We start from the raw sequence: 26555 nt of genomic DNA on the forward strand, positions 1-26555 counted from the left end.
TGCTTCAAAATCTGTTTGCCTGTACAACAGAGATGGTGTTTCACTGGGGCAGTATAATCAAATTATCAAATTTAGCACATTATATCAGGTAAGTGCTTGATATTGTTTCCTTGTGGAAGCAGTGGTCTTCTGGGTGCTGATAGATGTGCTTGTGACATATGTGTCCAGTCATTATCATTGATAGATTGTCAAGAGAAAAAGCATGGCGATTCTCTCTTTTGGATTTACCGGTTTAATTGTATGAGCCACGTGGATATGACTCAAAAATATTATAAGTTCCTTTGATTTATTTTCCAGTTTCTTTGTGACTTCAGTACTCTGGATTTTATTATGGACAAACAGCTAGGAAAGGTAAATTAATTGGGGTTGTAAGACCCAAAGAGGGAAAGTGAATATAAAACAAGAGCTAGATGGAGACTGTAAAGGAATGTATGTTGAAATACAGTCCTGCATTTTTATGGAGATCTACCACAGTGACATGCCATTCTGCACAGGGATGTTTAAGAAAGCAGAATTTACAGGGAAGAGGGAATTTATTGGTTTTTTTTTTAATCTAAGCCAGACCAAACTCCTGCATACACTGTTACTTCCCACAGTAGAAATCCAAGGAAAATGTATGAGCTTAAATATTTTGGGGAAATAAAAGAATTACACTAAATTTTTGATTGTTCCACCAGAATACCTCACGTAAGTTTTAGGACAGATGAGAAAAGACTGCTTCTGCAGGCTATGAAGTACAGTCCTGCTTCCTGCAGTTGGTGGCATTTAGAAAACCAGAGATAGTTGGGCTTTTTTTGGTGTGCAGTTGTTAATGCCTCCCTATTTACATGGACGTGTGAAGTCTTCCTTATGGTCCCATCCTGTATGCCCAGTGGGGTGCTTCCCTTGCAAAGAAAGGGAAAGTGACTTACCAAATTTGAAAACAGTCAACCTCATGGCAATTGGTGTGTCCCAAGAGTCTAGAAACAGAACCTTTGCCATGCTAAAAGATACAGGAAGCTCAGCTTCAGAACCAGGGCATAGATGTAAGAGTGACTTAACTCCAGACGAACAGGATTTCAACCACATTTCATTGTCAGTGAGCAAAACTTTTCCACCCGTATCTGACCAGTAGATTGTCGCCTTTTCATTGTTCTGGAATCCTTCTCAACTTTTTCACCCTTTTTCTTCCCAACACTGATAATTTGTCACACTGCATTTTTCTATCACAACTTTATCTGCGGTTCAGACAGAAACAGCAATTCAGATCACAGGGGGAGTTTAGGAAAATGATTTAGTTTCCCCAGACTACCATAAAAATTAGCTGATGTTAAATCTGTGCCAAACTTCTATGCAAAATAATGCAAGGCATATGGGGTAGAATACCAAGTCCCTAAAATACTCAAGTATTTCTTGCTTGTCTAAACATGCTTTACTTAACTGTTCTAGTTTGCATTTCTCTGCACAATATTTTAATAGTTTGATATTTTTCCAACACATCTGGTGTTACTTGAAGACTTGAAAGAGGATAACTGTTTGTGTAGAAAGGCCACAGCTTGGAGATTGTTCATTCTTTAATAGACCCATTGCCCAAATCCCTAAGATTTAAATTGCAAAGTCTTTTTCCTTTCTAGTATTCTTGCAATGGAAAAAATGTTTGTAGGTAGTGACCTTGTGATCATCCCTGGCAAACCTGCAGCACTAGAAATGCACTGATGCTGAATGGTGGAATGCTTAGAGTTTGTGAAGCTGGGTAGACTTTGTACTGTAACCCAATAAATGACAATTTTAACAGAAGTATTTAATATCTCCTAAGTGTTTAAACTTTGATCTTTTTGCCTATGCCTGTAACTTGATCAGATTTAGTAGATATTAAATACTGTTAAATATTAAACTCTATCAATATTCAGTTGCCTTCATCACTTAGAATGCTAATAATTTCATTGCTTACCTCAGCAGTGGTGGCAAATCTGTAGAAACTTAACTTTAGCCAGCACAGCTTGCAATAATTGCATTTTAATACAATTTTGAGGAACCAGTTACAGTCAAAGATGAACACTGGTATAGATGGAATTTGTAAGACTAGTCAGAAAGAGAATAAATCAAAGTTTCAGAGGTTTTAATGTTATATTTACTGTTTCAAGATTAATCACCATTGTGCATGCTTCTTTACTTGAGCACTACATGGAATAGGTGACTCAGCGTTGTTGTTTTACCATAGTGTTATGAATGCAGTGGGAAAATACAATATTTTTTAAACTCACTGTTTCAAACTGTAACTGAGAAGAAGAAAAATGCATTTGGGTCATTTTGCAAAAATATTTTTAGTTAACATTAACATTTAAAATCAACTGACTGGCTCTCACAGGGAAGACGGTTGGGAAAGCGGAAAGATGCATTGCTACAGGTTTTCATCCCAGGAAAAAATAATTGAAATGTCATGAAAATTATTGTGTAAGCATATAATGGGGTTATACTTCTGATCTTTTTCACTTTCTACGATGCGAATTAATTTTTTTTTAAACCCCCTCATCAGAGTCTTTTTGGTGCCAAAGAATTCAGCAGGTTTTTAATATTAGTGCGAAACTGCTGAGCCTTAATGTGAATTCTTACTGACCTGGGATCCAAAGACAGCATTTTATTTCAAAAAACTTACAGCATCTAAAAGCTAAGAAACTGTGGATTGCATTTCCTATTGCTACCTCCTGTGTTAGAACATCACATTGGTTTCCACTGTAAGTTACCTGTTACTAAACAACCCCAGTTTTCAGCTGAGTTTCAAATGCAAAACTGATCTGGATAGTTGTTTAATAACAGTATACTCTGCAATGAATGGGGGTACTTTTTGGTATACAAAAATTACTGCCACTAAAATGTGGAGATTGTCACATATGTCAGGATTAGCTTTCTGGTTTATAGTATCTTGTAGAGAGAACTGATAGCTATCACTAACACTAAATGTTTATCCTTGTAGTAGTTTTATAGAATCAGACTGGCTGGTTAGCTGCTTTATTCTTTTAAGAATCAAAAAAAGGGGTGGGCAGTGTTTAAAATTTACCTTTTGCATTCTTGGGTTTCTCACCTATTGCTTATGTAGTGCAGCTGTGTATTTTTCATTGCTTGTAGGGTTTAGATACAAAACTTCTTGCTTTAGTGATGCTTGTTTTCCAATTAAGCTGTTGATTGGGACCCATTACTTGCAATTCTAAGTCAAATTTAACTCCTGTCTTACTTGAATTCATGATCCTTGTTATATAGTTATATGCTGACATAGCACCGTGTATCTCCCTGGTCAGTTAAGTCGTGTTTTTAAGGGAAAAAGAGTTGAGTAAGCCTTGAGTATTTGTTTTCATCATCTGTTCAACAGTGCTTCTGAAACAGTGAATCAGTACTTGAATAACTTTGCTTGTGTGAAATCTTAGGCTTTATTTAATTCACTTTTATTTAGAAAGTACATTGAAGTGCTTCCTTGAAACTCTCTCATTTTGCTTAGTTTTATTAACTGCCCTTCTTTTTCAGCAGTAATTGTGTGCATTGATTTATTATTTTCTTTCATTCTTTTTCCACTGCTTCTGACAGTCATACCCATCCAATTACATGGACCAAATGAAGCCAAACAAGTACAGCGTCATTTATTCTACACCGGGTATGTTGCACAATAAATTCTACTCAAGCACTGAAGGACTATCAAATGGAATCCAGATAGAGCCAGTAGACCTCACGGTGAACAAACGGAGCTCACCACCTTCAACTGGAAGTTCTCCTTCCCCTCTAAAATTCCAGACTGTGCATAGGAGAACTTCACCTGGATTGACTCTGTCCTCACCCAGCTCACCTCTCAGTAAATTTACACCGTCACCCCCAGGAGTACAACCTATTTCCATGCCAATAACCATCCCACCTGTAATGGCCGCTGCTCTTTCACGCCACGGACTGAGAAGCCCTGGAATACTCCCAGTTATACAGCCTGTTGTGGTCCAGCCAGTTCCTTTCATGTATGCTCCCCATCTTCAGCAGCCCATCATGGTGTCAACAGTTCTTGCAGATGAGATGGAAACTCCAAGTAGTATGCCAGGTTGGTGCTGTTAGTTTTCTTCTTGCACCATTTCATCCTGGGAAAAATAACTGTATATTCAAGCATTTTTTTGGTGTGTTTTTAATGTTCTTGGAAATGAAACATAATTCTTCTTGTTCTAAAATATACAGGCATAGAATTGACTGTGTAAATATTTTATCAGACTTAATCAAAGTTGTATTCTGTTCTGATTTATACCTGCAAAAGCTGTTTATCTACTGAGATTTGGACTGATAAAAATGCTGGACTAATGAAAATGAACAGAACTATTTTGAATTACAGTTCATCAGGGGATAGCATAAAACTGGAAGATTTTGTACTTTAGTATAAATTGTTGCACTAAATATCAAGGTGGGGGATTTCTTTTGTTTTAACTATCGATTTTTACATATATTATTTCTGTAATTTTCCATGGTTTTGATGTCTTGCCTGCCTTCTCCCACCCTCCCCCATACAGTGCCTGTCATTGAGTCTTATGAGAAGCCTGTGCTAAAGAAGACAATCAAAGTAGAGCCAGGAAGTGAACCACAGAAAACTGACTTCTATCCTGAACAAATGTCACCTCCAATGATGACCTCATTGTCTCCCCAGCAAGTAATGTTGCAAGAGTAAGTAGCTAACAGTAGTCCCAACATCAGCAGAATGAAAAGCAGTTCATTGCAGCAGTTACCAATTTTGAGGAGTGGGAGGTACTGTTGCTGTGCTTTAGAAAATGTGGTAAAATGTAGAAAAACATCCTTTGCCCTCCACTGCCACTGTGAAATGTGATTTCAACTGTTTTTCCCTCTCTTTAGCGATACAGGAGTTGTTATATTGCAACCCCATAGATCTGCCATTTATATAATCTGTTTCTAAAGTAATGCTAGTCCCAGTCCTACAGTTCATTGAAGGCAGGGCTCTCCGTGTGCCAGTGATATCTGTTTATGTAAAACCAGCACCAAACTGGAAAGTAGCTGTGAAGACATTTCCTGTTGATTTCTGTGTTGCTTGAAATACTTTTCTCTGGAAAGATTCTTGTGACTTCCTTTTCTTGGAGGACTTCTTTGTCTTTTAATAACTTTTGGCTTTTTGGTGGAAAGACCCCCCCTCAAGTCTATGAGTTCTGTATATATCCAGTGAAATTCCATGTTTACCTAGGGCCATTGTTCTGTGGGTGGGTTTTTTGGCAGCTCAAGTAATTCCTGAAGTTTGCTTTCCTCTCAGCCACTTAGTTCGACCCCAGTACCAAGTCATTGTGCTGGTACAACTATTACTGGGGCCACTGCATGAACTGAACCACAGATCTTTAGGCATTAGAACTGTTCTGTTTGCAGAAGGCGGAGCAAGGGCTAGAAAGAAGTGAGGTCTGGGCAGAGACTTTATAATTGGTAACACAAAAAAATTCTCAGGAAATATGTGAGGAGCCATGGGCACCCTTCCTGTTTTCCAAGGGAAAATTCTGTCAACTTACCAAAATCATGGGATGGCCCAGAGCCCACCTCATCCTTCAGCAGGCAGTGCTCTGGACAGGCGTGTAGGCTGCTGGCATAGCTCTGGCAAGAGCTGAAGTTTGGAACTGAGCTGGGCTAATAGTACATGACCTAATACATACCATAAGCCATTTCTGCCCTTTCTTCCTGCTCACTGTCACCCTCAGAGCAGCTGTAGGGAGACCTCACCACCTAGAGTGGGGAAAAAGAGCTCCAAGTCAGACTCCCAAAACCAGCGTGTGAGTGTGGAGAAAGCATGGAACAGGCAGTCTTCTGCACTTCTGTCACAAGTCAGCAGGTTCCTCCTGCTCATGAACATTGCAGGTTAGAAGGCAAACCATGACTCCAGGGCTAACTACATTCTGTACAGCCATCTTGTGGGCACCCTTCCTTGGTTTTAGGTCTCTAATAACCAACTTAGATACAGCTTGTAGAGTGCATGCTCTTTGCAATTCAACTAGTGGCCAGCTGGCTTTTATAAACTGTATGGTGTTTATTTAGAAGTAACCTTACATGTTTTATTGCAGTAAACATAAAATAGTAAGCATTCGTGGTTATTAGGTGGTTACTTACCTGCTGTAATGGACCCGCACACAAGGGAGTCAGGTCTGTATGTACCTGGAACTAACTTCTTGTAGGTCAGGACTATCAAATGGTTCAGTTTACTTCTGTTCTTTGTTATAGGCCTCTTTAACAAGAGCAAACCAGTAAGTGCTGTTCCTTGTTGATACCACACCCTTCCTCCAGGGCTGAGACTTCTGCAGACTTGTCACCTGCATTAGTGACTTGCATTATTTCCCAATGAGTCCAGTTTCCACAGGAAACCCATCCGCTGAGCAAAGAACATAAGATTTGGTTTAACATGTAGGTAGTGTTGAATAGTCCATGTTCCCAAAACATCTCCTCTGCTTGCCCATGCAGAGCAGTAGGTTTATGGAGACTCTGTCCTGGGTAGTGGCTTAAATTGCTTCCTAGTTGTCCTGCAGAGCTGCAGTTCTTGCTGGTTCCCAAAGCCAGCTTGTTCAAGTTCATGTTCTGTATTCACAACAAGAAGTTTGTAAATAACAGGTTTTATCTTTGTATCATTTAAAAAAAAAAAGGCAGACAAATCACACAAGTTAGAAGGCGAGACACGTAGACCTTTATAAAATTTCCTGTTGTCTCACAGCTTCATCAGCCTCTCTGCATTGTGAGCTATGGTTTGGCAGTGATTTTTTAGCATTTCTCATAGGTTTCAACAGCCTAAAGTGCACTAATAAACTACAATAAAGGGACATAGGGAACTTTCAGTCTCACTTTTAAGTGACCAATCTAGCTTTAGTGTTATTTTTAGGCATACACACACATATAAGTTTGTGTGTGTGTGTATGATGGTGGTGGCATTTTTGTGGGATTGCTGGACTTTCCACTATGTCTGATAATAGGAGTAACTATGCAGTTATTGCTAAAATCAAACTTGAGATAGTAATCTCTGACCAGATATCAGAAGCCTCATTAATATTGTATTTTCTTGCAAGTGCAAGTGATGAAGCCTAACTTAAGCTGACAATATAGTGTGGTCTGTTGATAAAGAAGGAGGAAATTATAACATGATTTTTGGAAGATACTCGATTAAATAATGACATGTAAATGGTTAGACTTACATGAATTTGTATAAGAGATAATGAAAGAATTAGAGCTGTGCTTTTGTTATTGTTTACCTCTGATTTTTGACACTGCCTTAGCCATTTTTCAGATGGGAGCTTTTAGTGTAGACTTTGCCCGGTCTGGTTGTTGATAACACTCTGTGTCTTGCCAGCCTCCCTTTTCCCTAAAGAGAAAATGAGACAGGGACAAATATCCTCAGCACTTGTTTACACACTCCTAGATTCAAAACCATCACAAATGTGCAGACAGTATCCTCTTTCTCCCTTTCTCCAGATGTTACCATATCCAGGACTAGCCTCTGCACACAGGCATTTAAATCAGATCTGTTTGCTCTCTTATGCTAGAGCTTCTTCAAGAAGAATGGTACGCAACAGTGTTAAAATGGAGTATTGCTTTAGAGAAGCATTTCTTTGGAAGCTAAAAGCTTTCCTTTCTTATGGGAGAGTACATGCATCTGTGTCTAACATCACCGTCTGGGGTTTCCTGCCATTACAGTATTTTTAGCTAGATTTAGCATGCACTGGAAGAATGCATCACTCAACAGTCACAGAAACTCCGAAGGAAGAGGATTTGGCTCCCAGTTTGAAACTTGTAACTCTAGTAAAAGAATTAATAAGAGAATTTAACTTTACCCACATCAGTAATTCCCATCCTGCTGCTATGGAGAGCAACAGATTTTTTTTCTTGTTAAACCACACACAGATTTTCTGTCTTTAGCATGTGCCCTTCATTTTGGTAAGAGAAGTGGGTATTCAGCGTTTCTGAAAATTAGGCCCTAAAGGAACTTGATTTAAGTAACTGATATAACCTAGTGCATTATACAGTTATAAAATGTAATTTGATTGGTAAAGAAATGTGAAATACAGCAATGGGGGAAAGATGGAAATTCTAGAAAGCTTATTTCTGTCACATGGAGGAGCTAGTTTTGCAACTAGGAATGGTAATACCTGCACATCATATACTAAGTTTCAATTAAAAGCTAAAAAATACATTAAAAGTGCTGATACATATCTGCTAATGGGTAGAAAAATGCAGCTTTGTGATGCTGCAAGATTTGTAATGCCACGTACCATTTTGATGAACTTATTTCCTTTTCTAACATTGACATGGAAGAAAGAACCAAGGTTGGCCCTGGTTCTACAGCAGAGGTGCTGTTCAAACCTGAATACCCACAACAACACCCGTTTTGAAGCTGGATGGGTTTTCACACGCATGAATGTGTACAGTTTTGTCTGTTCCAGGAGTCCATATGTAGCTGGTACATGTCTTACCTGCAGTGTACCTGTGAGCTTCAAAAGCAAAAACCGATGTTTGTGAAGGTGGAGGGACAACTGCAGACATCCTGTGGGTGTGCCACGCAGGCTGAACTCTGCTTTTAGGAACTGACATCAGTGGTACAGGGAGGCCGCACCCTCCTGCCAGCCCCAAACAGGAAACTCTTAATTACTCTCTAAAGGAGTGGCTGGAACAATAAAGACTGAGTTCTGCTTTGAAACCCTGAAGATACAATTTCTTTAATAACATGGAATAGCTGTTTCCAATTGCAAGCAAATTGTTGCATTGGAAGGAAGAAGATAAATGGTGAACAAATACAAGAAAAGTTTGCTATGAACTCAGTTTGAGAAATCTGACTTTGACTGAAAAACAGGAATTTGAATGGGTTTTTCCTATATAAGGTTAAAAAAAAGCTACAGTAGTAAAAATGGCTATATCGTGCCATAAAGTGAGTAAACATTTTGAAACATAGCTGCTAGAATACACAAAATTTGCTAAACCCTCTTGAATTTTTCGACATGCATGTAATGTTGTTCTTTCTGCCAAGAGACAGAGAGGTAGTGAATAGAGAGCTCTGTCATGAATCATCTGAGCTGAGGTTTGCTGTGCTGAATGTTTCCCTTTTTTAACATGCAGTTTGCCTTTGCAGGAATCACCCTTCAGTTATAGTACAGCCAGGAAAGAGACCTTTACCTGTGGAATCTCCAGACACACAGAGAAAACGCAGAATACATCGATGTGATTATGAAGGCTGCAACAAAGTCTACACTAAAAGCTCCCATCTGAAAGCTCACAGAAGAACCCATACAGGTTTGAGCATTGCTATGCTTTCCTTTCACTGAGTCTATGGTAAAATAGCAGACTTTTAGTTTGTGCTGATGGCCAGGTGTAAATAAAATGACAGAAGTTGGATTTGGCATTTTCCTGAATGTAATTGTAGGCTGAGCAAAAGATGGAGGATGTAGCAAGAAGAATCTACAACAAGAGACTATAAAGCCAAAGCAGGATCATGGTGTATGAGGGTATGCTTTACATTCACTGGCTCTTTGCTCATTTTTTGTCCAGTTGTTTGCAGATTGCTCAGTCTGCACACCCTGTAAACACCAAATCAGTTAAAATTGCAGTACCTCACCTCTTACATGACTGTTAAATTTGACTGAGACTTCCATGGGAGTAACCCATTTGCAAAAGTCCAGACCATGTGCCAAATACAAACACATCTGCTTCATGTAGACATGCTAGCGCCTGGTTCAACAGTGCTTTTTCTGCATGAGTGTTCCAGTAAACACATCTCCATCTCTGTTCTTTGTAGAAATACTCATCTTGGCATTGCTGAACACATCAAAGTTTTTTACAAAGATACAGGACACTTTTAGGTAAAAGGGAGTCCCATTCATGCCTGTCTTACATCAAGACAGTCCTTTAGATGTTGGACAGCATGATGGTATTAAGGAGAAGGATCACGTATTACAAAGTAATGGTTGAGAGAGGCTTCAAGTTGAGCTACTTGGTATAGGGATGCAGGTTACTTACACTACAGTAACTTTAAGAGGTCACGACAAGTTCTCTGTCTGCTGTGCTGGATGGTAGCACCAGTCCTTTCCCCAAACTAATCTAGAATATGGGGTCCTGGTTTTGAAAATACTTGAACAAATGCTTAGATCTTCACACCTCTGGGCTTGGTGAGACAAACCAAGTGCTAATATAGCAAGATGGGGAGCAGAGAGACAATAAAAAAATAAGTTGTGGCAGGAAGCAATTTTTGATCTGTTGCTTTCAACTAGACAGTTCCTATCACTGAGTGCTCTGCAGCCTGGTGCTGTTCGGAGGGAGTCATTTTGAGTAAGCATTAAAGTACTTGCTGGAATTTGACAAGGCAAGAGGATAAACCTGTCAGATATTTAACTGCTGGTTTTGAATCTTAAATCCCCACTTCTGTGTTTCTTTCTCCAGGTGAAAAACCATACAAATGCACTTGGGAGGGCTGCACGTGGAAGTTTGCCCGTTCTGATGAACTAACGCGGCATTTCCGCAAGCATACCGGCATCAAACCTTTTCAGTGCCCAGACTGTGACCGTAGCTTTTCACGTTCGGACCACCTTGCTCTCCACAGAAAACGCCACATGCTAGTCTGAATGTCTTCTGTCCCTGACTCCTCTCACACTTCTTTTTTGTACACATGCATTTTATTTTGGATTCAGCTGGACTGAATCTCTGAGTTTATACCATTAAAAGCTTACCTATGGTCAGTAACAGATGTTATCTAACCCTTCTATGTTCTTGCCACGGGTCAGACCTAAAGAATGTGAACACGTTTTGTTTCTCCTGGGGATGCTAAGCAAACCCCTTTCTACAGACAGTATGTTTAATGTATTCCATTGTGAATAAGGGAATTTGTAAACTAACAGCTTTTGTTGGTTTCTTCATATAATCAACCCAGCATATACCGATAAAGTAGTAAATGTTATTGAATGTTCAAAATGCTAGTCCTTGCCAGAGACTTTTATTTATGTGCCCTGTAAGGAATACAATCATTTTATGCTCAACAATGCAATGAATGGACTCTCCCAACCGTGTTGAGTTCTGCAATATGGTTGATGAAACAGTTCTAGAAAGAAACCTGATTTAGAAGTCTCCTCTGCCCAAACAGTGAATAACATCATAGAAATAAATCTAAGCAATGAAATCACTTTACAGACAAATTGAGTCAGCATCATTTACCTCAATGAAGAAGAAAAATTGGCAGGAATTGCTCCATACATAATATTGTACATCTAAACCAATGTCCTCTGTCCTCTGTATTATAGTGTAGTATATATCTTGGTTTTATTGCATCATGCCCTGGTGGATTTGTTAAATGAAGATCTTGTGTGACACTGTATGTCTGGTTTCTGTGCAAGTGTATGGATGCAACTCACATGGTACTCTCCTATGACATGGCATTAAATGATACTCATAGAAACCTAGCACACCTCATTTCAGGGATCTATATCCCTGTGCAATCACTCCCCTACATTTCCTCCAAATAACTTTTTCTCTTTGCTGTACCTCAGAAAATAGCAGTCATTGCATCCAGAGTGCTCTGAACTGTATTGTTGCGAGTGCCACTTTTAATACACCCAGTATGTAAAATCAGTAATCTACAATACTTTTATGAGAAGATGGCATCAGATATGAAATGCTTCTGATGATAAACTGAGTTGTGTATCTGCTTTGGATAAAAACATGCACCAAATCATCCATTTGATAACTCTGATTTGTGACTCTGGTAGTCTCTCAATGGTAGGTAGACAAAGCTTCCCCATGGATGTGTCTATTGCATTAAAGTATCACATCAGCAAATATGAACTCCCAGGTCAGTTAGCAAATGCAACTTGATAGATAAACAACTCCAGCAACCTGCGGATGACCTTAGAAATGTTCCTGTCTTTGGGATCCCGCTGAAAGAAGGTTTCTGTCTTTATTAGCTGGCAGACTTCGTGGCACTGCAAGGAAATTGGATGTATTTCTCTAGGGTCTTACGCACCAGTGCGTTTTTCTTTCCCCTATATAAGATAAACAGTGTTCTCTGCAAATGAAATATACTGAAGTCAGATTTCTGTTTCTATTGGAAAAATCTGCTGGAAAATTGAGGGGTAAAGGGAAGAGGACTTTCATAAGACTTTTCAGGAGGAGGCAGGTGGAGTGTTCATCTGTGGGTGGGTGTATTGGAACAGGTCTATATACGTCCCATTAAGTTCAATGTCAAACTGAGATAATCCTGCAGATGGAAGTGTGAGTGCAGAGAGCCTTCCCTTTCTGATGGGAGTTTACCAAGTGTTCTGCTGACATCCACGTGCCTATAGAATTGAGAGGATCTGTACTTCCAGAGAGGAACATTCCCACAGCAAATGCTGTGACACACAAAATATTGCTCCAGTTTAACAAATCTTCCATGTGGGAGCATGGAACTGGCAGTTCTACTTAATGTGTAGAACGTGTGCTCTATGAAGGGGAGAACATGGGTTTGCAAAGCAGGGCTGGGAACATCACTGCAAAGGTTTTGTGAGGAAGATCTGTTATAGCACCGTACAACCTCACCACTTCACTGGGACTGAAGGGAGTTGCGCCAGATTGATCTCATAACTGGCCCTTACCTGCTTGGCTATGGAGCTGAACAACCTGGCAGATGAATTGGTCTGGTTTGGGTAGGCCAAGTGGCTGCTAACACTGAGGAGCTTGCAGGGAAGAGAGCGACATTAGTGAGAGGCTGTTCTAGAGCAGGAGGGTTGTTGGACTTGTCGCCAGTAGCAGACTCAGCCTCCTTCCGTAGGTGCTGAATGTTGTTGGAGTTGCATCAGTGCCAATACATCACTGACAGGCTGCTTGCACCCCTGTAGCACCAGGCAGAAGCCTACAGATATTGAGTATCCTGGGATGAAAACAATTCTCTATTATGTTCTAGGGAGAAAAGCGGATGAGGTCCTACAAAAATAAGCAGCTTCATGGCAACTGTTCCTGGTTTTAGCATAACAAGTGCAAATACGTATGATTTGGGATGTTTAAGGAACAGTTCTTTCCAATGCTCTGTTTGTCTTGTAAGGCATTCACAAAATGTTTTCTTTAGTATTTTTTCTTTTTAAAATGTTAGAAAAAAATCAAGTACCCTAAAAGCAGAATTTCTCTGTAACTGAGAGTTACGTTGCAGAGTTTAGTCTAGGTTGTTTCCCACATCCATTCGTCAGCCTGTCTACCTTTTTCCTGACAATATTTAAGCTAACACTGGGGACTGATACAGTGGCAATTCAATAGAACTATAAAATATCTTTATCCATGTGCCTTGTGATTCAGGACAACAGAAATTTGAATATGAAATACAAATATTTGAGATTATTTCATGTAATTGCCTTGCTTGTGGGATTTTTCACTTGTGTCTGTGGGGTCTCTTCGAGGTGTTGAAGTCACAAACAAGTATGCTTTCATCTTTCTGCTGAAAACTTACATCTTAACTGGCTCATTGGTTCATTTTAGCAAACTCTGATTTGAGGGTTATCTTAAAATATACACAATTAAACACTTTTTAAAGCCAATCCCTGTGTCTTTGCCCTGAAGAGAAACCAGTTTAGATACAAAGGTAGAAAACCCTAATCCTGCAGAACATGCACATTTAAAAAAAACACCTTTTTCCCTAGCAGCATTGCAGTGTGTGGCAGGTAACACTGCTTTACTAAAATATGCCTGTTTAAGCCATATAACTATAATAATTTACTCAGTTTCTAAGACAATCAGAAAAACCTAAGCAGGTATTAATGTTTATGGGTTTATTTAAGTATACCCCACTGTTCTGCAGCAATACTTGTAATGTCACATCTTGTCCAAGTATGTTGTCTCTGTCAAGGTTAGCAACGTAGATGAATACAAATTCTTTCTATAACAAAATTGCAAAACATTTTACATTATCTTAAGAGGGCTACACCAGTTTTCATTGCTTTTTACAGATTTTAGCACTTTTAAAAAACGTACTTTTAATATTAGAGGGTCAAAATAATCTTTCTGCTTAGCATCTCTCACCTGCAGCAACAGCAGGGGTGTTCTATTTACCTTAATACTTGTATAAACTATGCAGACATTTTTAAATAAAGTGTAATATATTTTATAAGCTAATAAGACTGGGTAATTAAAGGTTTCTAGTGTGCATTACTATCACTTGCAAATACAGGACATTTTGTTAATCTTTTCTTACTAAAGATGTGAATGTTTAGTGTACTTTCACTGTTTCTACTTTGGTAGTCCAATGGGAATTCAGTAATGACATTTTGTCATGGTGAACTGTGAACATAAATTTGTACTGTACAGGCCTCATACTCTATATAGTATACAGTGCATATGTATTATGCTTGTTAATAAAACCCTCAGACTATCACCTGTGGTCCTGTCGTCATACGCTGTGCGACAGAGAGCCACGGCACAGGGCAGGGCCAGAGGGATGCCCAGGGATCCCTGCCTGCTCCAGGCAGCCCTGGCTTTTCAGGAGGCCCTTCTGCAGCGCCCCACACACCACCAAGGGCAGGAGCAGGCAGGGCAGGAGCACAAGGTGTAGGCACTGCCTGTGAGCTCCTAACAAGTGATAGGACAAGAGGTAGCAGCCTCAAGCTGTGCCAAGGGAGGTTTAGATTGGATATTAGGATATTAGGGATATTGGATATTAGGATATTAGGAAAAATATCCAAAATAACCAAAAGGTTAAACAGGCACTGGAACAGGCTACCCAGGGAAGTGGTGGAATCACTGTTCCTGGAAGTGTTGCAACCCCATGTAGATGAGGACCTTAGTGACATGGCTTAGTGGTGGACTTCGCAGCCCTGGGGTAATGGTTGGATTTGATCTTACAGGTCTTCACCCTAGTTGATTCCATGATCCTAGCTCCTGTGCTCAGCAGTGCACTTAATGGCAAACTCACACAAATAGTTTACTTGCTTCTAATCACAGCATTCTGATCAGCCCATTGGCAGGGCTGGAGCACCAAACCCACAAGTCCACACTTTTTAGCATTTTCAACATGGAGCCTCGTCCTTTAACCATGCTCTTCCTCACAGTGCTTGCCAAGGCCAGGGTGCCAGCGCTAACACAGGCCAGAAGCACACTGATGTGCACGAATCCTGCTCACCTCCAGGCATCCCTGTGAGCTTTGCTTGGAAATGATGATGTGGAAAGCTGACAAAACAAGTTCCTTTATTTATTCACACCTTTCCAGCTGCCTGAAAGGAGTGAGTCCAGATGAATTCACTATGCATCTCTTAACACCTTCCATTCCTGCATCAGGGTGTTGGTCTGTTGCTGCCTGGGACCCAGCAGATCAGCCCAGTCTGTACCTGCACTCTCATGGTGCCATACAGAAGGGAAAGCAGGTACAGCAGAAGTGAGGCAATAAGAACAAACCCCTGCAAACAGAAATCAGAATGTGTGAAAATGGCTGGCATGAATTTCTTGTCATCCTGCTTGAAAATAAGGATTGCTTCTTGTAAAGCAAGAGTCTCTGTTCACATCCTGCTGTTATTTCCAAGGTTCATTTGGTAGTGAACCAGTCGGTATCTGCACTCCAGAGCACACTCAGCCGGCAGGAAAGTTGAAGTGGGGAACTGAGCCACTGACCCAGCGTGGAACTTCCATGAGGAAGGGCTTATCCTGCCCTGTCTTCCTTATCCCGCACACACCCCCCAGGGGCTCCTGCCGGGCTGGTAAGATCAGCTGTTTCATTTTTCCCCAGAGGCAAGACGCGGTCCGTGTGTGCGTGCCGGAAACAGCGATATTACAATCGGCCACTGGGCGTCAGCCTCAGCCTGACAAAAAGGCAAAAATTGAGCTTTCGAGACACTAATGTGAGGAAATACTTCTTGTAAAGAAATAAAGCCGTTCCTCTGCCTGACCTTCTGTCACTGAGTCAGATCCTCGTCCTGCAGGAAATCTGCTCAAGGGTTCACAACTGCTCTTTGCGTCTTTACTGCGATTTGTAGCCATAAACACACTTTTAACATATCCTCTACAATTAGAACTGTGGCCTGGCCAAACACTAACAATGTAAATGCACAGTGTGTGCTTCCAGGCCTGTGAGCTCAGCAAGAGCAGCACTTCACACCGTTCTTGCAAGTATGAACATTAGTATGACAGTGTTTCAAGAGTTCAGCCAGATGCTCCTGTCCTGTAACTCCTGCAAGCTGCTTCCCAAGAAGCATCTCTGCGAACACATTTTTTAAAGACCTCTTTAACAGCAGATTGCTTCATTGAAAACAGCAAAGAAAAGCAGTTGCTATGTTCAGCCACAACAGAAATAATCAACAACTTCCGTATCCTCTGAACAGAAAGAGCTTCAGGGAAGGAGAAAAGGAAGCTCCAACAGAGAACTCATGAGAAAAATAAGAAACCAACAACCAACAGATTGAACCTGCTTTATCAAAGGAACTCAGAAGTGTATGTTAAGCAGCTGCAGCATACAGTGCAGTATGGAAATAAATGAAATACTTGGCACGTGCATGAAAGACTTGTGAAGACATAGGAAGGACAGCGTATAAAGGGGTGTTACAGGGTTAATGACAATATAGCTGGCAGACCTGAGAAACTATTCCTTTCACACCTACCTACAATTTACGTTTCAGAACAGTCTTAAAGATGAGGGACTCTTCCACAGCCCAGCTCCTCTGCATTATTTAGGACATAAAACCCTGTTTGCTGATGCATTACATTTACAGAGACTGGAAAGTCCGATTTGAGAAATTTTACTTCCTCTTTTCTCATCTGGTAAACAGGACAGAATGAGTTCCCATTAACACATTGCCACTAAGTGTCAATGCTGAACATCTCCTTAGACAGCAATGCCTGGGAGAGGAGGAGTCTTTCAGAAAGGAGGGGGACAGGTTTTCTGGTAGCTTCCTCACTGTAAAGAGCAGAGGAGCCCTGAAGACATAAAGGCCACAAAACTCCTAGTGAGCCTAATGGGCACTGGCTTCTGTGACTGAACAAAAGGTTCCTTGAGTACCTGAGAGGCGTACAGCACACAAGCCTTAAGTTACAGACATCACTCTGGCTGTAGCTGAAATAAAGAAGCCACCAGAGCTTACCCAGGGAACTGCCTAAGAGCAGAGAGCCATGTTACAGAGATAGTGAAGAACCTGCACCCAGAGGGAAAAATCTGTTAAGAAGGAAATATTGAAGCTTCAGCAGCACATGCAGGCCTCAGCCCCAGGTTTAACACTACTACATCTGTGGAAAGAGCCTTGCAGCCTGCTGTAACTGGCTTGCTGGCTACAAGGTGTGCAATGCACTTTCAGCAGCACCCCATTGTGCCAACTGGCCCTGGCCACCATGTTGGGCTGCCATAAAGCACAAATGACTCTTAGGGTAGGGTAAACCTTCCTGAACTAAACTCCTACAGAGCACTAGGCTTATTTGTGTCTTTAAACACCTCGCTCATCATAAGTAACCTGCTTTTCAAGCATGCCACATCCACCAGCTCCCACTGAAGTATGAGGGCTTAGCAGCCCTTTTTAAAGTACTCAAAGAAAGCTTGGTCCTGGTTTTGGGAAGGGGGAGATCCCAGTTATGTGTTATCACAGAGGTCAGTAGCTAACTTCCCTTCACCTGAAATTAGGACTTAATAGAGAATTTTATTCCTTCTTTCCAAAGCTATACATTGAAATAAACACACCTGGCATCGTACTGCAATAGCCAGTTAACCTGAGCTGGTCGGTGGGTGCACAGCAGCATCACAGCACCTCTGTACACAAGGAAGCTCTCCCACAGCTTCCTGTTCACTGCTTCATCTAGTTACCATGACACACACCTGGCAGGTGCTTGACCAGCCACTTCGGCTTCACCACATGTGCTGCTCATGATTCTGATCAGAGGGCTTTGCATTTCCATTGAACCATAATTACATAACTCCACATCACCAGAGAAACGAAACCACCAAATTCAGTAACAGAGAAACAATGAGATGTTTATTAGATTGTCAAATTAAACCCAAGCACAATTATTAGACATTGCCTGTCAACAAATACCGTTAGTTTAATCAGATTGATTTTAGCAGAGAAGGTACTTACCAACGAAAACTGCTTTTTCTCACATGCATGATGATTGGAAGGGCAAGGCAACAGAGTTCAGTGAAAGTAAAAGGGGATTCATCTCCAAACATAAAGCTTCTATATTTAGAAAACAGGAAAAATGAGCTCCCCATATAGCTTGATATGATCATGGCAAAAAGCAGCAGTATCATACTAAAAACATTTCCTAAATTCAGTTAGTATTTTGAAGACAAAGAATAGTGAATTCTATGAAATCATAACTAGGTAGGTAGATCTAGGTAAGTGGGAATGATTAGTACAAAGAAGGGAGAATAATGTTTAACAAGGATTAATGGCTCTGACTTTCAACCCTTAACCAGGAATAAGCAATAGCAATTTCTGTATTACATTTACATTACATTACAAAATTACATTTTGCTACTAACTAGGAATACTGTAAAAGACTACAAAAAATCATTAACATAATTTAATGCAAGACAGTCATTTATTTTCATACTGACTTATACTACTGGTAGAAGTAACATCACTCTGCTCCTCATCTGCTTCAACAGATATTGGCAGGTTAACGTTAATAGCCGCCCTCAGGTTAGCCCAGAAAAGGGCACGCTTGCTCCTCTCCTTCGGCCACTCCAGGTAGGTTCGCTTTGCCATCAGAGCCTTCAGCTTGTGATACCTGGTAGGGATAATGTAGGGAGGGATCGGCTCCAGTAAAATGAGGATTAAGCTGCTGGAATTCTCACTGAACAACTTGTGGTGAGCAAAGTACAGCTCATAGTGACACCACTCGCTCTGCACAAAGTTGGGAGACAGCACAAAGATTGACTTGTAGCTCTTCTCAATGCAGTTAATGATGTTCTCCACAATGCTCTTGCCAGGGATGAAGTTCCTCTCGTGCTGGCACAGTTGTACGCAGCCCTCGCCCTTCTCCAGGTTTGGGATCAGCTCGTCCTTCACCCACAATGCATCACGCTCACTGTATGAAATGAAGGCATGAAACTGCAGAACGGTTTCCTGCTCTGCAGGGTGGTTGTGCCAAGCTCTCCGCTTCGTCTGCGTCCACTGCCACGTCATCCGCACGTACCACGGCACGTCCAGGTAGATGCACAGGAAGGCCACAACAGCCACCAGCACCAGCGTCAGCAGCAGAGCTGTCACAAGGAGCAGCGCCGTGTTGCAAGCCAGCTCGCTCAGGTGGAAGTCCTTCAGCTGCATCCCTCGCAAGTCCTCCGGGTACTCGCACGTGTACGCCGCCGGCCAGCCAAACAGCCTGCCCCCAGACTGCCTCTCCCCACGGATAAAGTCTCGCAGTTCACACGAGCACTTGAACGGGTTCTGTCCGGCTTGGAGCTCCCTGACCCTCGGGCAGCTCTGGAAGAAGTCGGCAGATGGGGTGAGGATCGAATTCATCTCTACGTTCAGGAACTCCAGGGACGTAAAGCTGCCGCACCCCGGCAGGTCAGCCAGATGGTTCAATGCCAAGTTCAGCTCTGTCAAGGCTTTCAGCTTGGCCATTCCCCTGGGGACACTGCTGATCTGATTGCTTTGGAGGTTGAGATTTTGGATGTTGACTGGCAAGCACTCGAACACAGCATCCGTCAACTGATTTGAGGACAGGTCCAACTCTGTCAGAGACTCAGCCCATTGGCATTGCGTGCCAGCTCCCTTGTGACGCAGCAAGTTGCTGCTCATGTCCAGGTATTTCAGTGATTTCATACGGCTGGTCATGAAGCTGACCTTGAGAAGGCTCTCAAATTTATTCCTCTGCAAAATAAGTAATTTTAAATCTGTCAGAGTGCCACAATTCTGGAATAGCTCATCTGTCAGGGCATTGTGAGAAAAATTTAAATACTGAAATGAGCTTGTTCTGTTGGGGCAAAGCATGTGTGGCATATATGCATCGTATATTGTCAAACTGGCAATATTCATTTCTGAAAACTGTCTGTATAGTATCTCCTGGTTGAAATAATAAACCTTATTACGAACATGTTCCAACGTTAGTACTTTCATGGAGCCACCCAACGAGATTAATTGTTCCGTAGATCTTAATAAGGGTAGAAAGTCATAATCAATCAGCTCCCCCAGTGGTCCCTGAAAAGTCAAATTTCTCACAGTCAAATGCTCCACAGGTGAGTACCAAATAAGCAGGAAAATCTGCAAAATTATAGGCCACTGTAAATCCACAGTGTCAAGCATGAGAGCTGTTGTCTTGATTTCCTTCAGAAGCGTTAAAGAAGGAGAGGGGAAATCTTTATAGCTCAAGGTATATCTTAAATTAACTATTTTTAAGTTTTCTGAAGTGCTCATTCCATCATACAATAGGTGAAAACTGAAGTTTCGGTTTGCTGCAAACACAATGTGGAGGCTTCTTGTGTTCAAGGCTGTCAGACTCTGAGGCTCATACAGGGAAAAGTCTTCTAATGTTAGAAAGACAGTGTGCAGCTGCAAATGCGTTATATACTGGAAGTCTGACCTTTGTATCATCGTGGCACTTAATCCTAGGTACTCCAAACAAACTATGTTCCCGAATTCCTGACAGATAGGCACAGCAGTAAACTTATTGAAAGAAAGATCTAAATGTTTAAGATACACAAGAGTTTGACAGTAAACTTTCAAAATGTTATTATGAGATAAATCTAAGTATCCTAAATCTTCATTAAAAATGAAGACACTAAAGTTAAGCTCTGTAACTAGATTATAAGAAAGATTTAATACCTGAAGATCAGAAAGAGAAACAAAATCTGAGAGACCAAGTCCAGAAATCCTGTTATGTGACAAATCTAATACATGAGTATAGACTGGAATGTTTTCTGGAACATCAGTTAGCAAACTGCTTGAATAATTAGCAATAAATTCGTTTCCCACAGTTGGATGGATATTATTCCATAGCGTGAAAGTAAAGACACAAGCAAAGACATCAATACTTGTAAGGGGTCCCATTATGCTTTCCAGGTTTATCTGGGTTTTTTACGTAGAAGCATATCCTTGTTTTCTATTCAGTATGTCTCAGTGATGAGTCCAACCCTGTGAAAAAAAAAAAAACACACTGAATTTGCTGAAATAGTTGAATCATTGAATTTTGCTTTTTATTGCTAAATTAAAATTCAATATAAAATTAGGCAAGCAATAAGTTTTTCATTTTTATATATTATTAAATTCTTAATCTTACAAAGATCTTAATCTTTACATCTTATTAAGTTCTTATCAGTCCTCCTCATCCCCATTCTTTAATGCTAATTATTAATTATCTTAGTAAAAATTAACTCCCTTATAATGGAAGGTATACAATCTGCGGTATGTTATGTTAAGCAATAAAAATTTCTCAACAATTTTGAAAAATCTAAAACCTGTACAAACAGACATTAATGCATTTAGGAATAAAGGAGAACACAAGTTTCCAATCTGCTCTTTCTGTACACTCCATATCCCTACACTTTAGGGGACAGAACTTCAAAAGCCCCATGGACCCTCACAGGAATTGGTCCAAAAGCAATCTCTTCAGTCAGAAGAGCCAAAGAATATTCCTCTTACACCCCAAAGACCCAGGATATGACCATGCACCTCCTCAGGGTCAGCTGATCACAGCAGCTAATCAGCTTTGTCTTTGTTACAGCACAAAGGGGTCCATTTTTCCAGTAAGCCAAGAATCTTGAGGAGGAATTACACTGTTACTGCAAGCAAGGCTTGCATGCAAGGTTTTGGTAGCTAGAGGGGGCTACAGTGGTGGCTTCTGTGAGAAGCTGCTAGAAGCTTCCCCCATGTCAAACAAAGCCAATGTCAGCCGGCTCTAAGACAGACCCATAATACCAAAACTGGTGTCAAATCTGTACCCCAAGTCTCCTTATCCTCCAAGTCTCCTATCAAGCTTAATCAACTTTTAATTAAGTAAAGCAAGAACACATGTAATATCACCAAATGTAATAAAAGAGTAAATCTGTAAAGTATAAATTTCTACCTCAATAGAATCCAATTGAGAGTTCAAATTCTGTCTTCAAAAGTGATGCTGGAATATCTGAGCACAGAATAACAGTGAAGCTGGGAGGGTTGGTCAAAGTACAGTATCACACACAAGCACAAGGAAATACGACCCAGCTTTCTTCCCAGGGCAGTTGACCCTGTTCTTCAGACTCCAGGCTGGTAAAGAACCTCTGGAATCAAATAAACTTTGGTCTGGAACTATGCGGAGGAACTTCCCCTTGAACAAAAGGGACATCAGGAACAAAGTAAGAAATGTTGTGAAGGAGATAAAAACAACAAAGGTGTTCTCTGTGCTCCAGTGCCAGATGAGTTTCAATTTACTGCGCATGCTATGCTATACAGTGCAGCAAGGGATCACCCACACTATATAGCACTGAAGAGTGCCACTATCAAAACATGAAGCAGATATTTCTTTCAAAGTAATATTAAGGACCAATGGTTACCCTGCCAACACTATTTTCTGATGGTATTAAATTAGAGTTGGCTGAGAATGAAAATTGTCATGCTAACAATTTGTTCCCCTTTCTTCTTTGCTGAAATTCAGCATACAGATGAGCATTTTCACCGAAATTTCAAAATGCATGAGTATGTTCCAACAGTAGAGAAACACCAGCACCTGAGATCTGATGGAGTCCAAAATACATGTAATAAAAAGGATGTAAACAACAGAACAAATATAACCCACCTTTTGTGCGTGAAATTAATCTCCGAGCGAAGAACCAGCAAAAGTCCTCTGCATGCTTGGTTAGCTTCCTCAAAACAGAGTTTCAAAGATACATAATATTCCAGCTGTGGAATCTCACATGTAATGCTAATTTCTTAATAATTTCTACCTCTGGAAGTAGAAAGAACAGGGTTTTCTCATGTAGGCTATACAATTCTAAGAATGAAATTTCACTCCCATGCAGGTATTAAGAGCATAATGAAGGGAAACTTTTAACAGTCCAGTCTCTAAGTACATTTACTTCAGCAATATTTACATAATTGTAAGTTTAGGATGAAATAGACCTATCTGCAACACAGAACATTCACCAAAGCAAGACTGTTTGAATAATTCTGCATTTCTAATTTCATTTCTGCTTCTGATAGTTATGCAGATATTCTAGAAATTCATCAACTGTATCTCCTCTTTTGCACACACAGAAAAGAGGAAGCAGAACTCACTGCTCTACCCTGCCAAGTTATTTTCCTCAGCTAAACACACTAATTAATGTAGCACACTAAAGGATAGCAAAAGCTTGGATCACAAAAGCTAGTAACAGGGGCAAAACAGCACAGTTCAGAACCTTTTACAGGTCTGCCACCTTTACACTAGAGATGTCTCAGATGGTTATCACGGATACCCCTCATTGCAGCTTCCTTCAAAAATCATAGAAAATTAACTATAGAGAATATTCTCTATGATATGAAGCTGCGAGGAAGCCATAAAGAACAGAGCAATACAGGGTAATCTGGGCATGGAGGAATCCAGTAAAGTAGCCATTCAATTAGCGTTTTGAACAGTGGTATGAGCCTAGGGAGCAAATCAACAGAGCAGACAGTGAGTGCATTGCAAACGCAGGTATAAATAACCAAAACCAACACCTCACTCCCATAAGCATCCAAGCTAATACAGCATGCTTCAGGATTAATTAGCAAGGAAGAAAGAAGCAGAGATTAATAAATTAATGAAGATTACATCAATTTGAATGAATTTTAATATTAAATTAATGAAGTATGTAATGAATTCTTCAAGTCTGAGCAAGCTGGGGAAAGCGGGGGAGCACCTGGCCCATCTGGACTCGGACTAGCACTTACTCCACTGTAAAACAGTGCCTTGCAGAAGAGTTGAAGACAAGAAGGGATTCAGCTAAAGAAACTGAGAAGTATGAAAATTTATTCTAGATTGCAGTATCAGCTATATTTCAAGCTTACATTAGATTCCTTTGAAGCTTTATTTTTTTATTAGGTTTTTTAACTTTGTAAAGAAGAATTTAACCCTTTGCTTTGCTGAAAGAAGATTTCGATTTTTCATTTTCAGACTGATGACTAAGATAGTCTGACCTGAAACAGAACTGAAACCATTTAGCTTTTCTCAGTGCAGTGAATCAGAGCAAAACATTAAGAAAACTCTGAGACATCTGTGACCGAAGATAAGGCCAGTGATTGTGAATGTTTCTCAAGAAGCAGCAAAAGTCTGCTTGTCAGCTGATACCATCTTGTCTTCAAGCTAAAGGAGAAGTTCCCTCTGCTGGGAGCTTCTGTAATCCATGAAGAAACTTTGCCACATGGACAAAATCAAATACAAATCAGCTTTCACCAGAACTGACTCCAGTGCACACACACCTGTAAAGCACAGAAGTATCTACACCTTTAATCATAGTATGTTTAATTTCTTTAATTTCTTTACCACCCTTCTTTATGAGACTTAAAAATACATTCAAATAAACAGTTTGACATAACAAAAAATTTGCAGCTGGGTAAAATAAAACTCATGCTCCTGAATACCTCTGTTAAATCATTAGGAACATTGCATAATGTTATTTTTATGAATCAATTCAGCAAAGCTTTTTGGGGCTGCTTGCAGTTTACTTAAGTCATTTTGTATGATAGGCAAAACCCAAAAAGTGGTGTATTTCTATTTGTGCACCCTGAAATGTACCAGCTAAGTATCATCCTTCCCATAGTTGGTATGCAGATACTTGTGCAGAGACCTTGCTCCATTTCTGAAGTTTATACTTCTTGAGGGTTTGCAGCTGATTCTGTCAGTGAGCACCTATCTTCACAAACAGCCTTTCTTCAGGGTACACTTCATACTTCAGCCTGTATGTTGGGATTACCCACCCAGAGAGAAACCAGAGCTACATTTGACTGGGTATCATAAGCTATTTGGAGCCACGACTATGCCCAAAGTTGTAAAGAATCTCTCTAACTGGAACTGCAGAAGAGAAATTACATGTACAAAACACTGAGTTAAAACACAGCCAGAGCACTCATGAAAAGTTAATAAAATTATTAAATGTTGCAAAAACAGTGTTTGGTCATATCAAGGACCTTATCTTCAACTGCAACTTTCACTATCACAACTTCACCCTGTGTGTGAAGGTCTAACTGCCACCACAAGTCCAAGTGAGCAGAAACTGTACCGCATTTATGCCCAAGCCTATTTTGCTTGTGTATAAATAGACACAAGGATCAAAGCTGTGGAAATCAGACTGGTAATATGGAGCGACCATGCAGAATACAGAACTTTCTTGCTTATTGGCTTATTGATACTACTTCCTCTTGACCAAACAGTGACTACAAATGAGTATTAGAATCAAACTCAGTAAATGTTTCTGAAAGACACAACCAGACAAACTGAAGCCCTGAGTGAAAACACAGGTTTCACAGAGATTTTGAGTCTTCACCTCAACAGAATGCCTTCACCTCCCACAGAGTGCCTTTTTTTCCCTTCATGCACCTTTCCCTGCTCTAACCCTTTGTAAATAACTTCAGTGCCAATGCTTTGTAACATTTCTAAAGCTAAAAAAGAGCCAAGTTCTAAGCAGGGCAAGCCACCGTGTGTTTCTTTTTTACTACACACTACTTAAATATACATAAAAGCATTTACTTTCACTTAATTCTTCACATTTTCTAGGTTTTGGAGGGTATTTAACCCCTATGTTATCAGTTTTAGATTTACCATGCATGTAAAAATAGCATTCCTGCTAGTCACTGAGATGACTAGTCAAATGCCAAGAATCTGCTTCGATATGGTATCTGACACCTGAATATATTTACACACTCCCTTTTTGTGATAACTGGCATGCATTACCAGTTATAAATTTCAGTTTAGAACGAGTTGCATGTTCACATCAGCAGGGTGCACAGAAATGGGCGGCTGCCTTTCAAAATGTGCAGATAAAGTTGCTGACATGGGCTGTGAGACTACACATGGCCCCATGTATGGGGAAAATTTCTTTGTGGACTGGCACTAGTTTTATCAAAAGTGTTCAGAGTATAGAGAGGCTAAAACAATTCTTTGAAATACTCTGATATGTATAATTTGAGAAACTCATTCTCTCTTGTGGAATCAGAGAAAACTACGTGTAGTACTTCACTGCCTTGTTTTATCAATTATTTGGCATGTATTATGGACAAAAATCGAAAACTATGTGGGCTTCTGGTTCCAAACTGCAAGTTTTAGTTGCTCCCCATGCTCATTACAAATCTCCCTTTCCAACATTATTCATTGACGGATTTTGGACATACACCAGAAACCTGTAATTATGTAGCTCTACTTATGATCACATCAGCTACATAGCCAGAGGTCACAGAGTTCCGAAGTTCCTTCCAAAAAGTAAAACCCTGCCCAAACCTCCACTCCTGAAAGAAATAATTTCTGGCGACACCTATGTGTTCCCACTTGAGTAAAAGGAAGGATTCTTGGTGCACCTTCTGACTTTCACAGGGTTTCTCTGTCCTCCAGCCAACAGAAGCCATAGGAGCTCTTGAAGCTTCACATACAAGAAGGGATGGTAACTGTATTATAGACGTTTCAACTCTGATGATTTTGAAGAACATTTTCAAGTGAGCCACCATGTAACAATACAGGTG

At 40.4% G+C, this 26555-nt stretch overlaps 2 protein-coding genes across 3 annotated transcripts in view; one reads left to right on the forward strand and one right to left on the reverse strand.

Annotated features, from left to right (window-relative positions):
- Window positions 1-14347, forward strand: part of KLF3 (KLF transcription factor 3) — a 28320-nt gene extending 13973 nt beyond the window's left edge. Inside the window, exons 4-7 of the mRNA XM_034064993.1 lie at window positions 3559-4054; window positions 4512-4662; window positions 9095-9255; window positions 10399-14347. Of these exons, the coding sequence (XP_033920884.1) occupies window positions 3559-4054; window positions 4512-4662; window positions 9095-9255; window positions 10399-10580 (990 nt within the window). The 3' untranslated portion in view covers window positions 10581-14347. The remainder of the gene's footprint in view (window positions 1-3558; window positions 4055-4511; window positions 4663-9094; window positions 9256-10398) is intronic.
- Window positions 14348-17972: 3625 nt separating this feature from the next.
- On the reverse strand, window positions 17973-22703 carry LOC101869545 (toll-like receptor 1). 2 transcript variants are annotated; one of them, XM_031048975.2, is made up of 2 exons: window positions 22663-22703; window positions 17973-21023 (listed from the first exon to the last, which is right to left on the reverse strand). In XM_031048975.2, exon 2 carries the CDS (start codon window positions 20937-20939, stop codon window positions 18483-18485), a length of 2457 nt encoding a protein of 818 aa, XP_030904835.2. In that variant the 5' UTR covers window positions 20940-21023; window positions 22663-22703; the 3' UTR covers window positions 17973-18482. The 2 variants fall into 2 exon arrangements, with proteins under 2 accessions (XP_030904835.2, XP_005149191.2); XM_005149134.3 differs by lacking the exon at window positions 22663-22703 and adding an exon at window positions 21955-22093.
- Between the last annotated feature and the right edge of the window lie 3852 nt (window positions 22704-26555).

The sequence above is a fragment of the Melopsittacus undulatus genome, chromosome 7 (assembly GCF_012275295.1).
Source record: "Melopsittacus undulatus isolate bMelUnd1 chromosome 7, bMelUnd1.mat.Z, whole genome shotgun sequence".
NCBI lineage: Eukaryota > Metazoa > Chordata > Aves > Psittaciformes > Psittaculidae > Melopsittacus > Melopsittacus undulatus.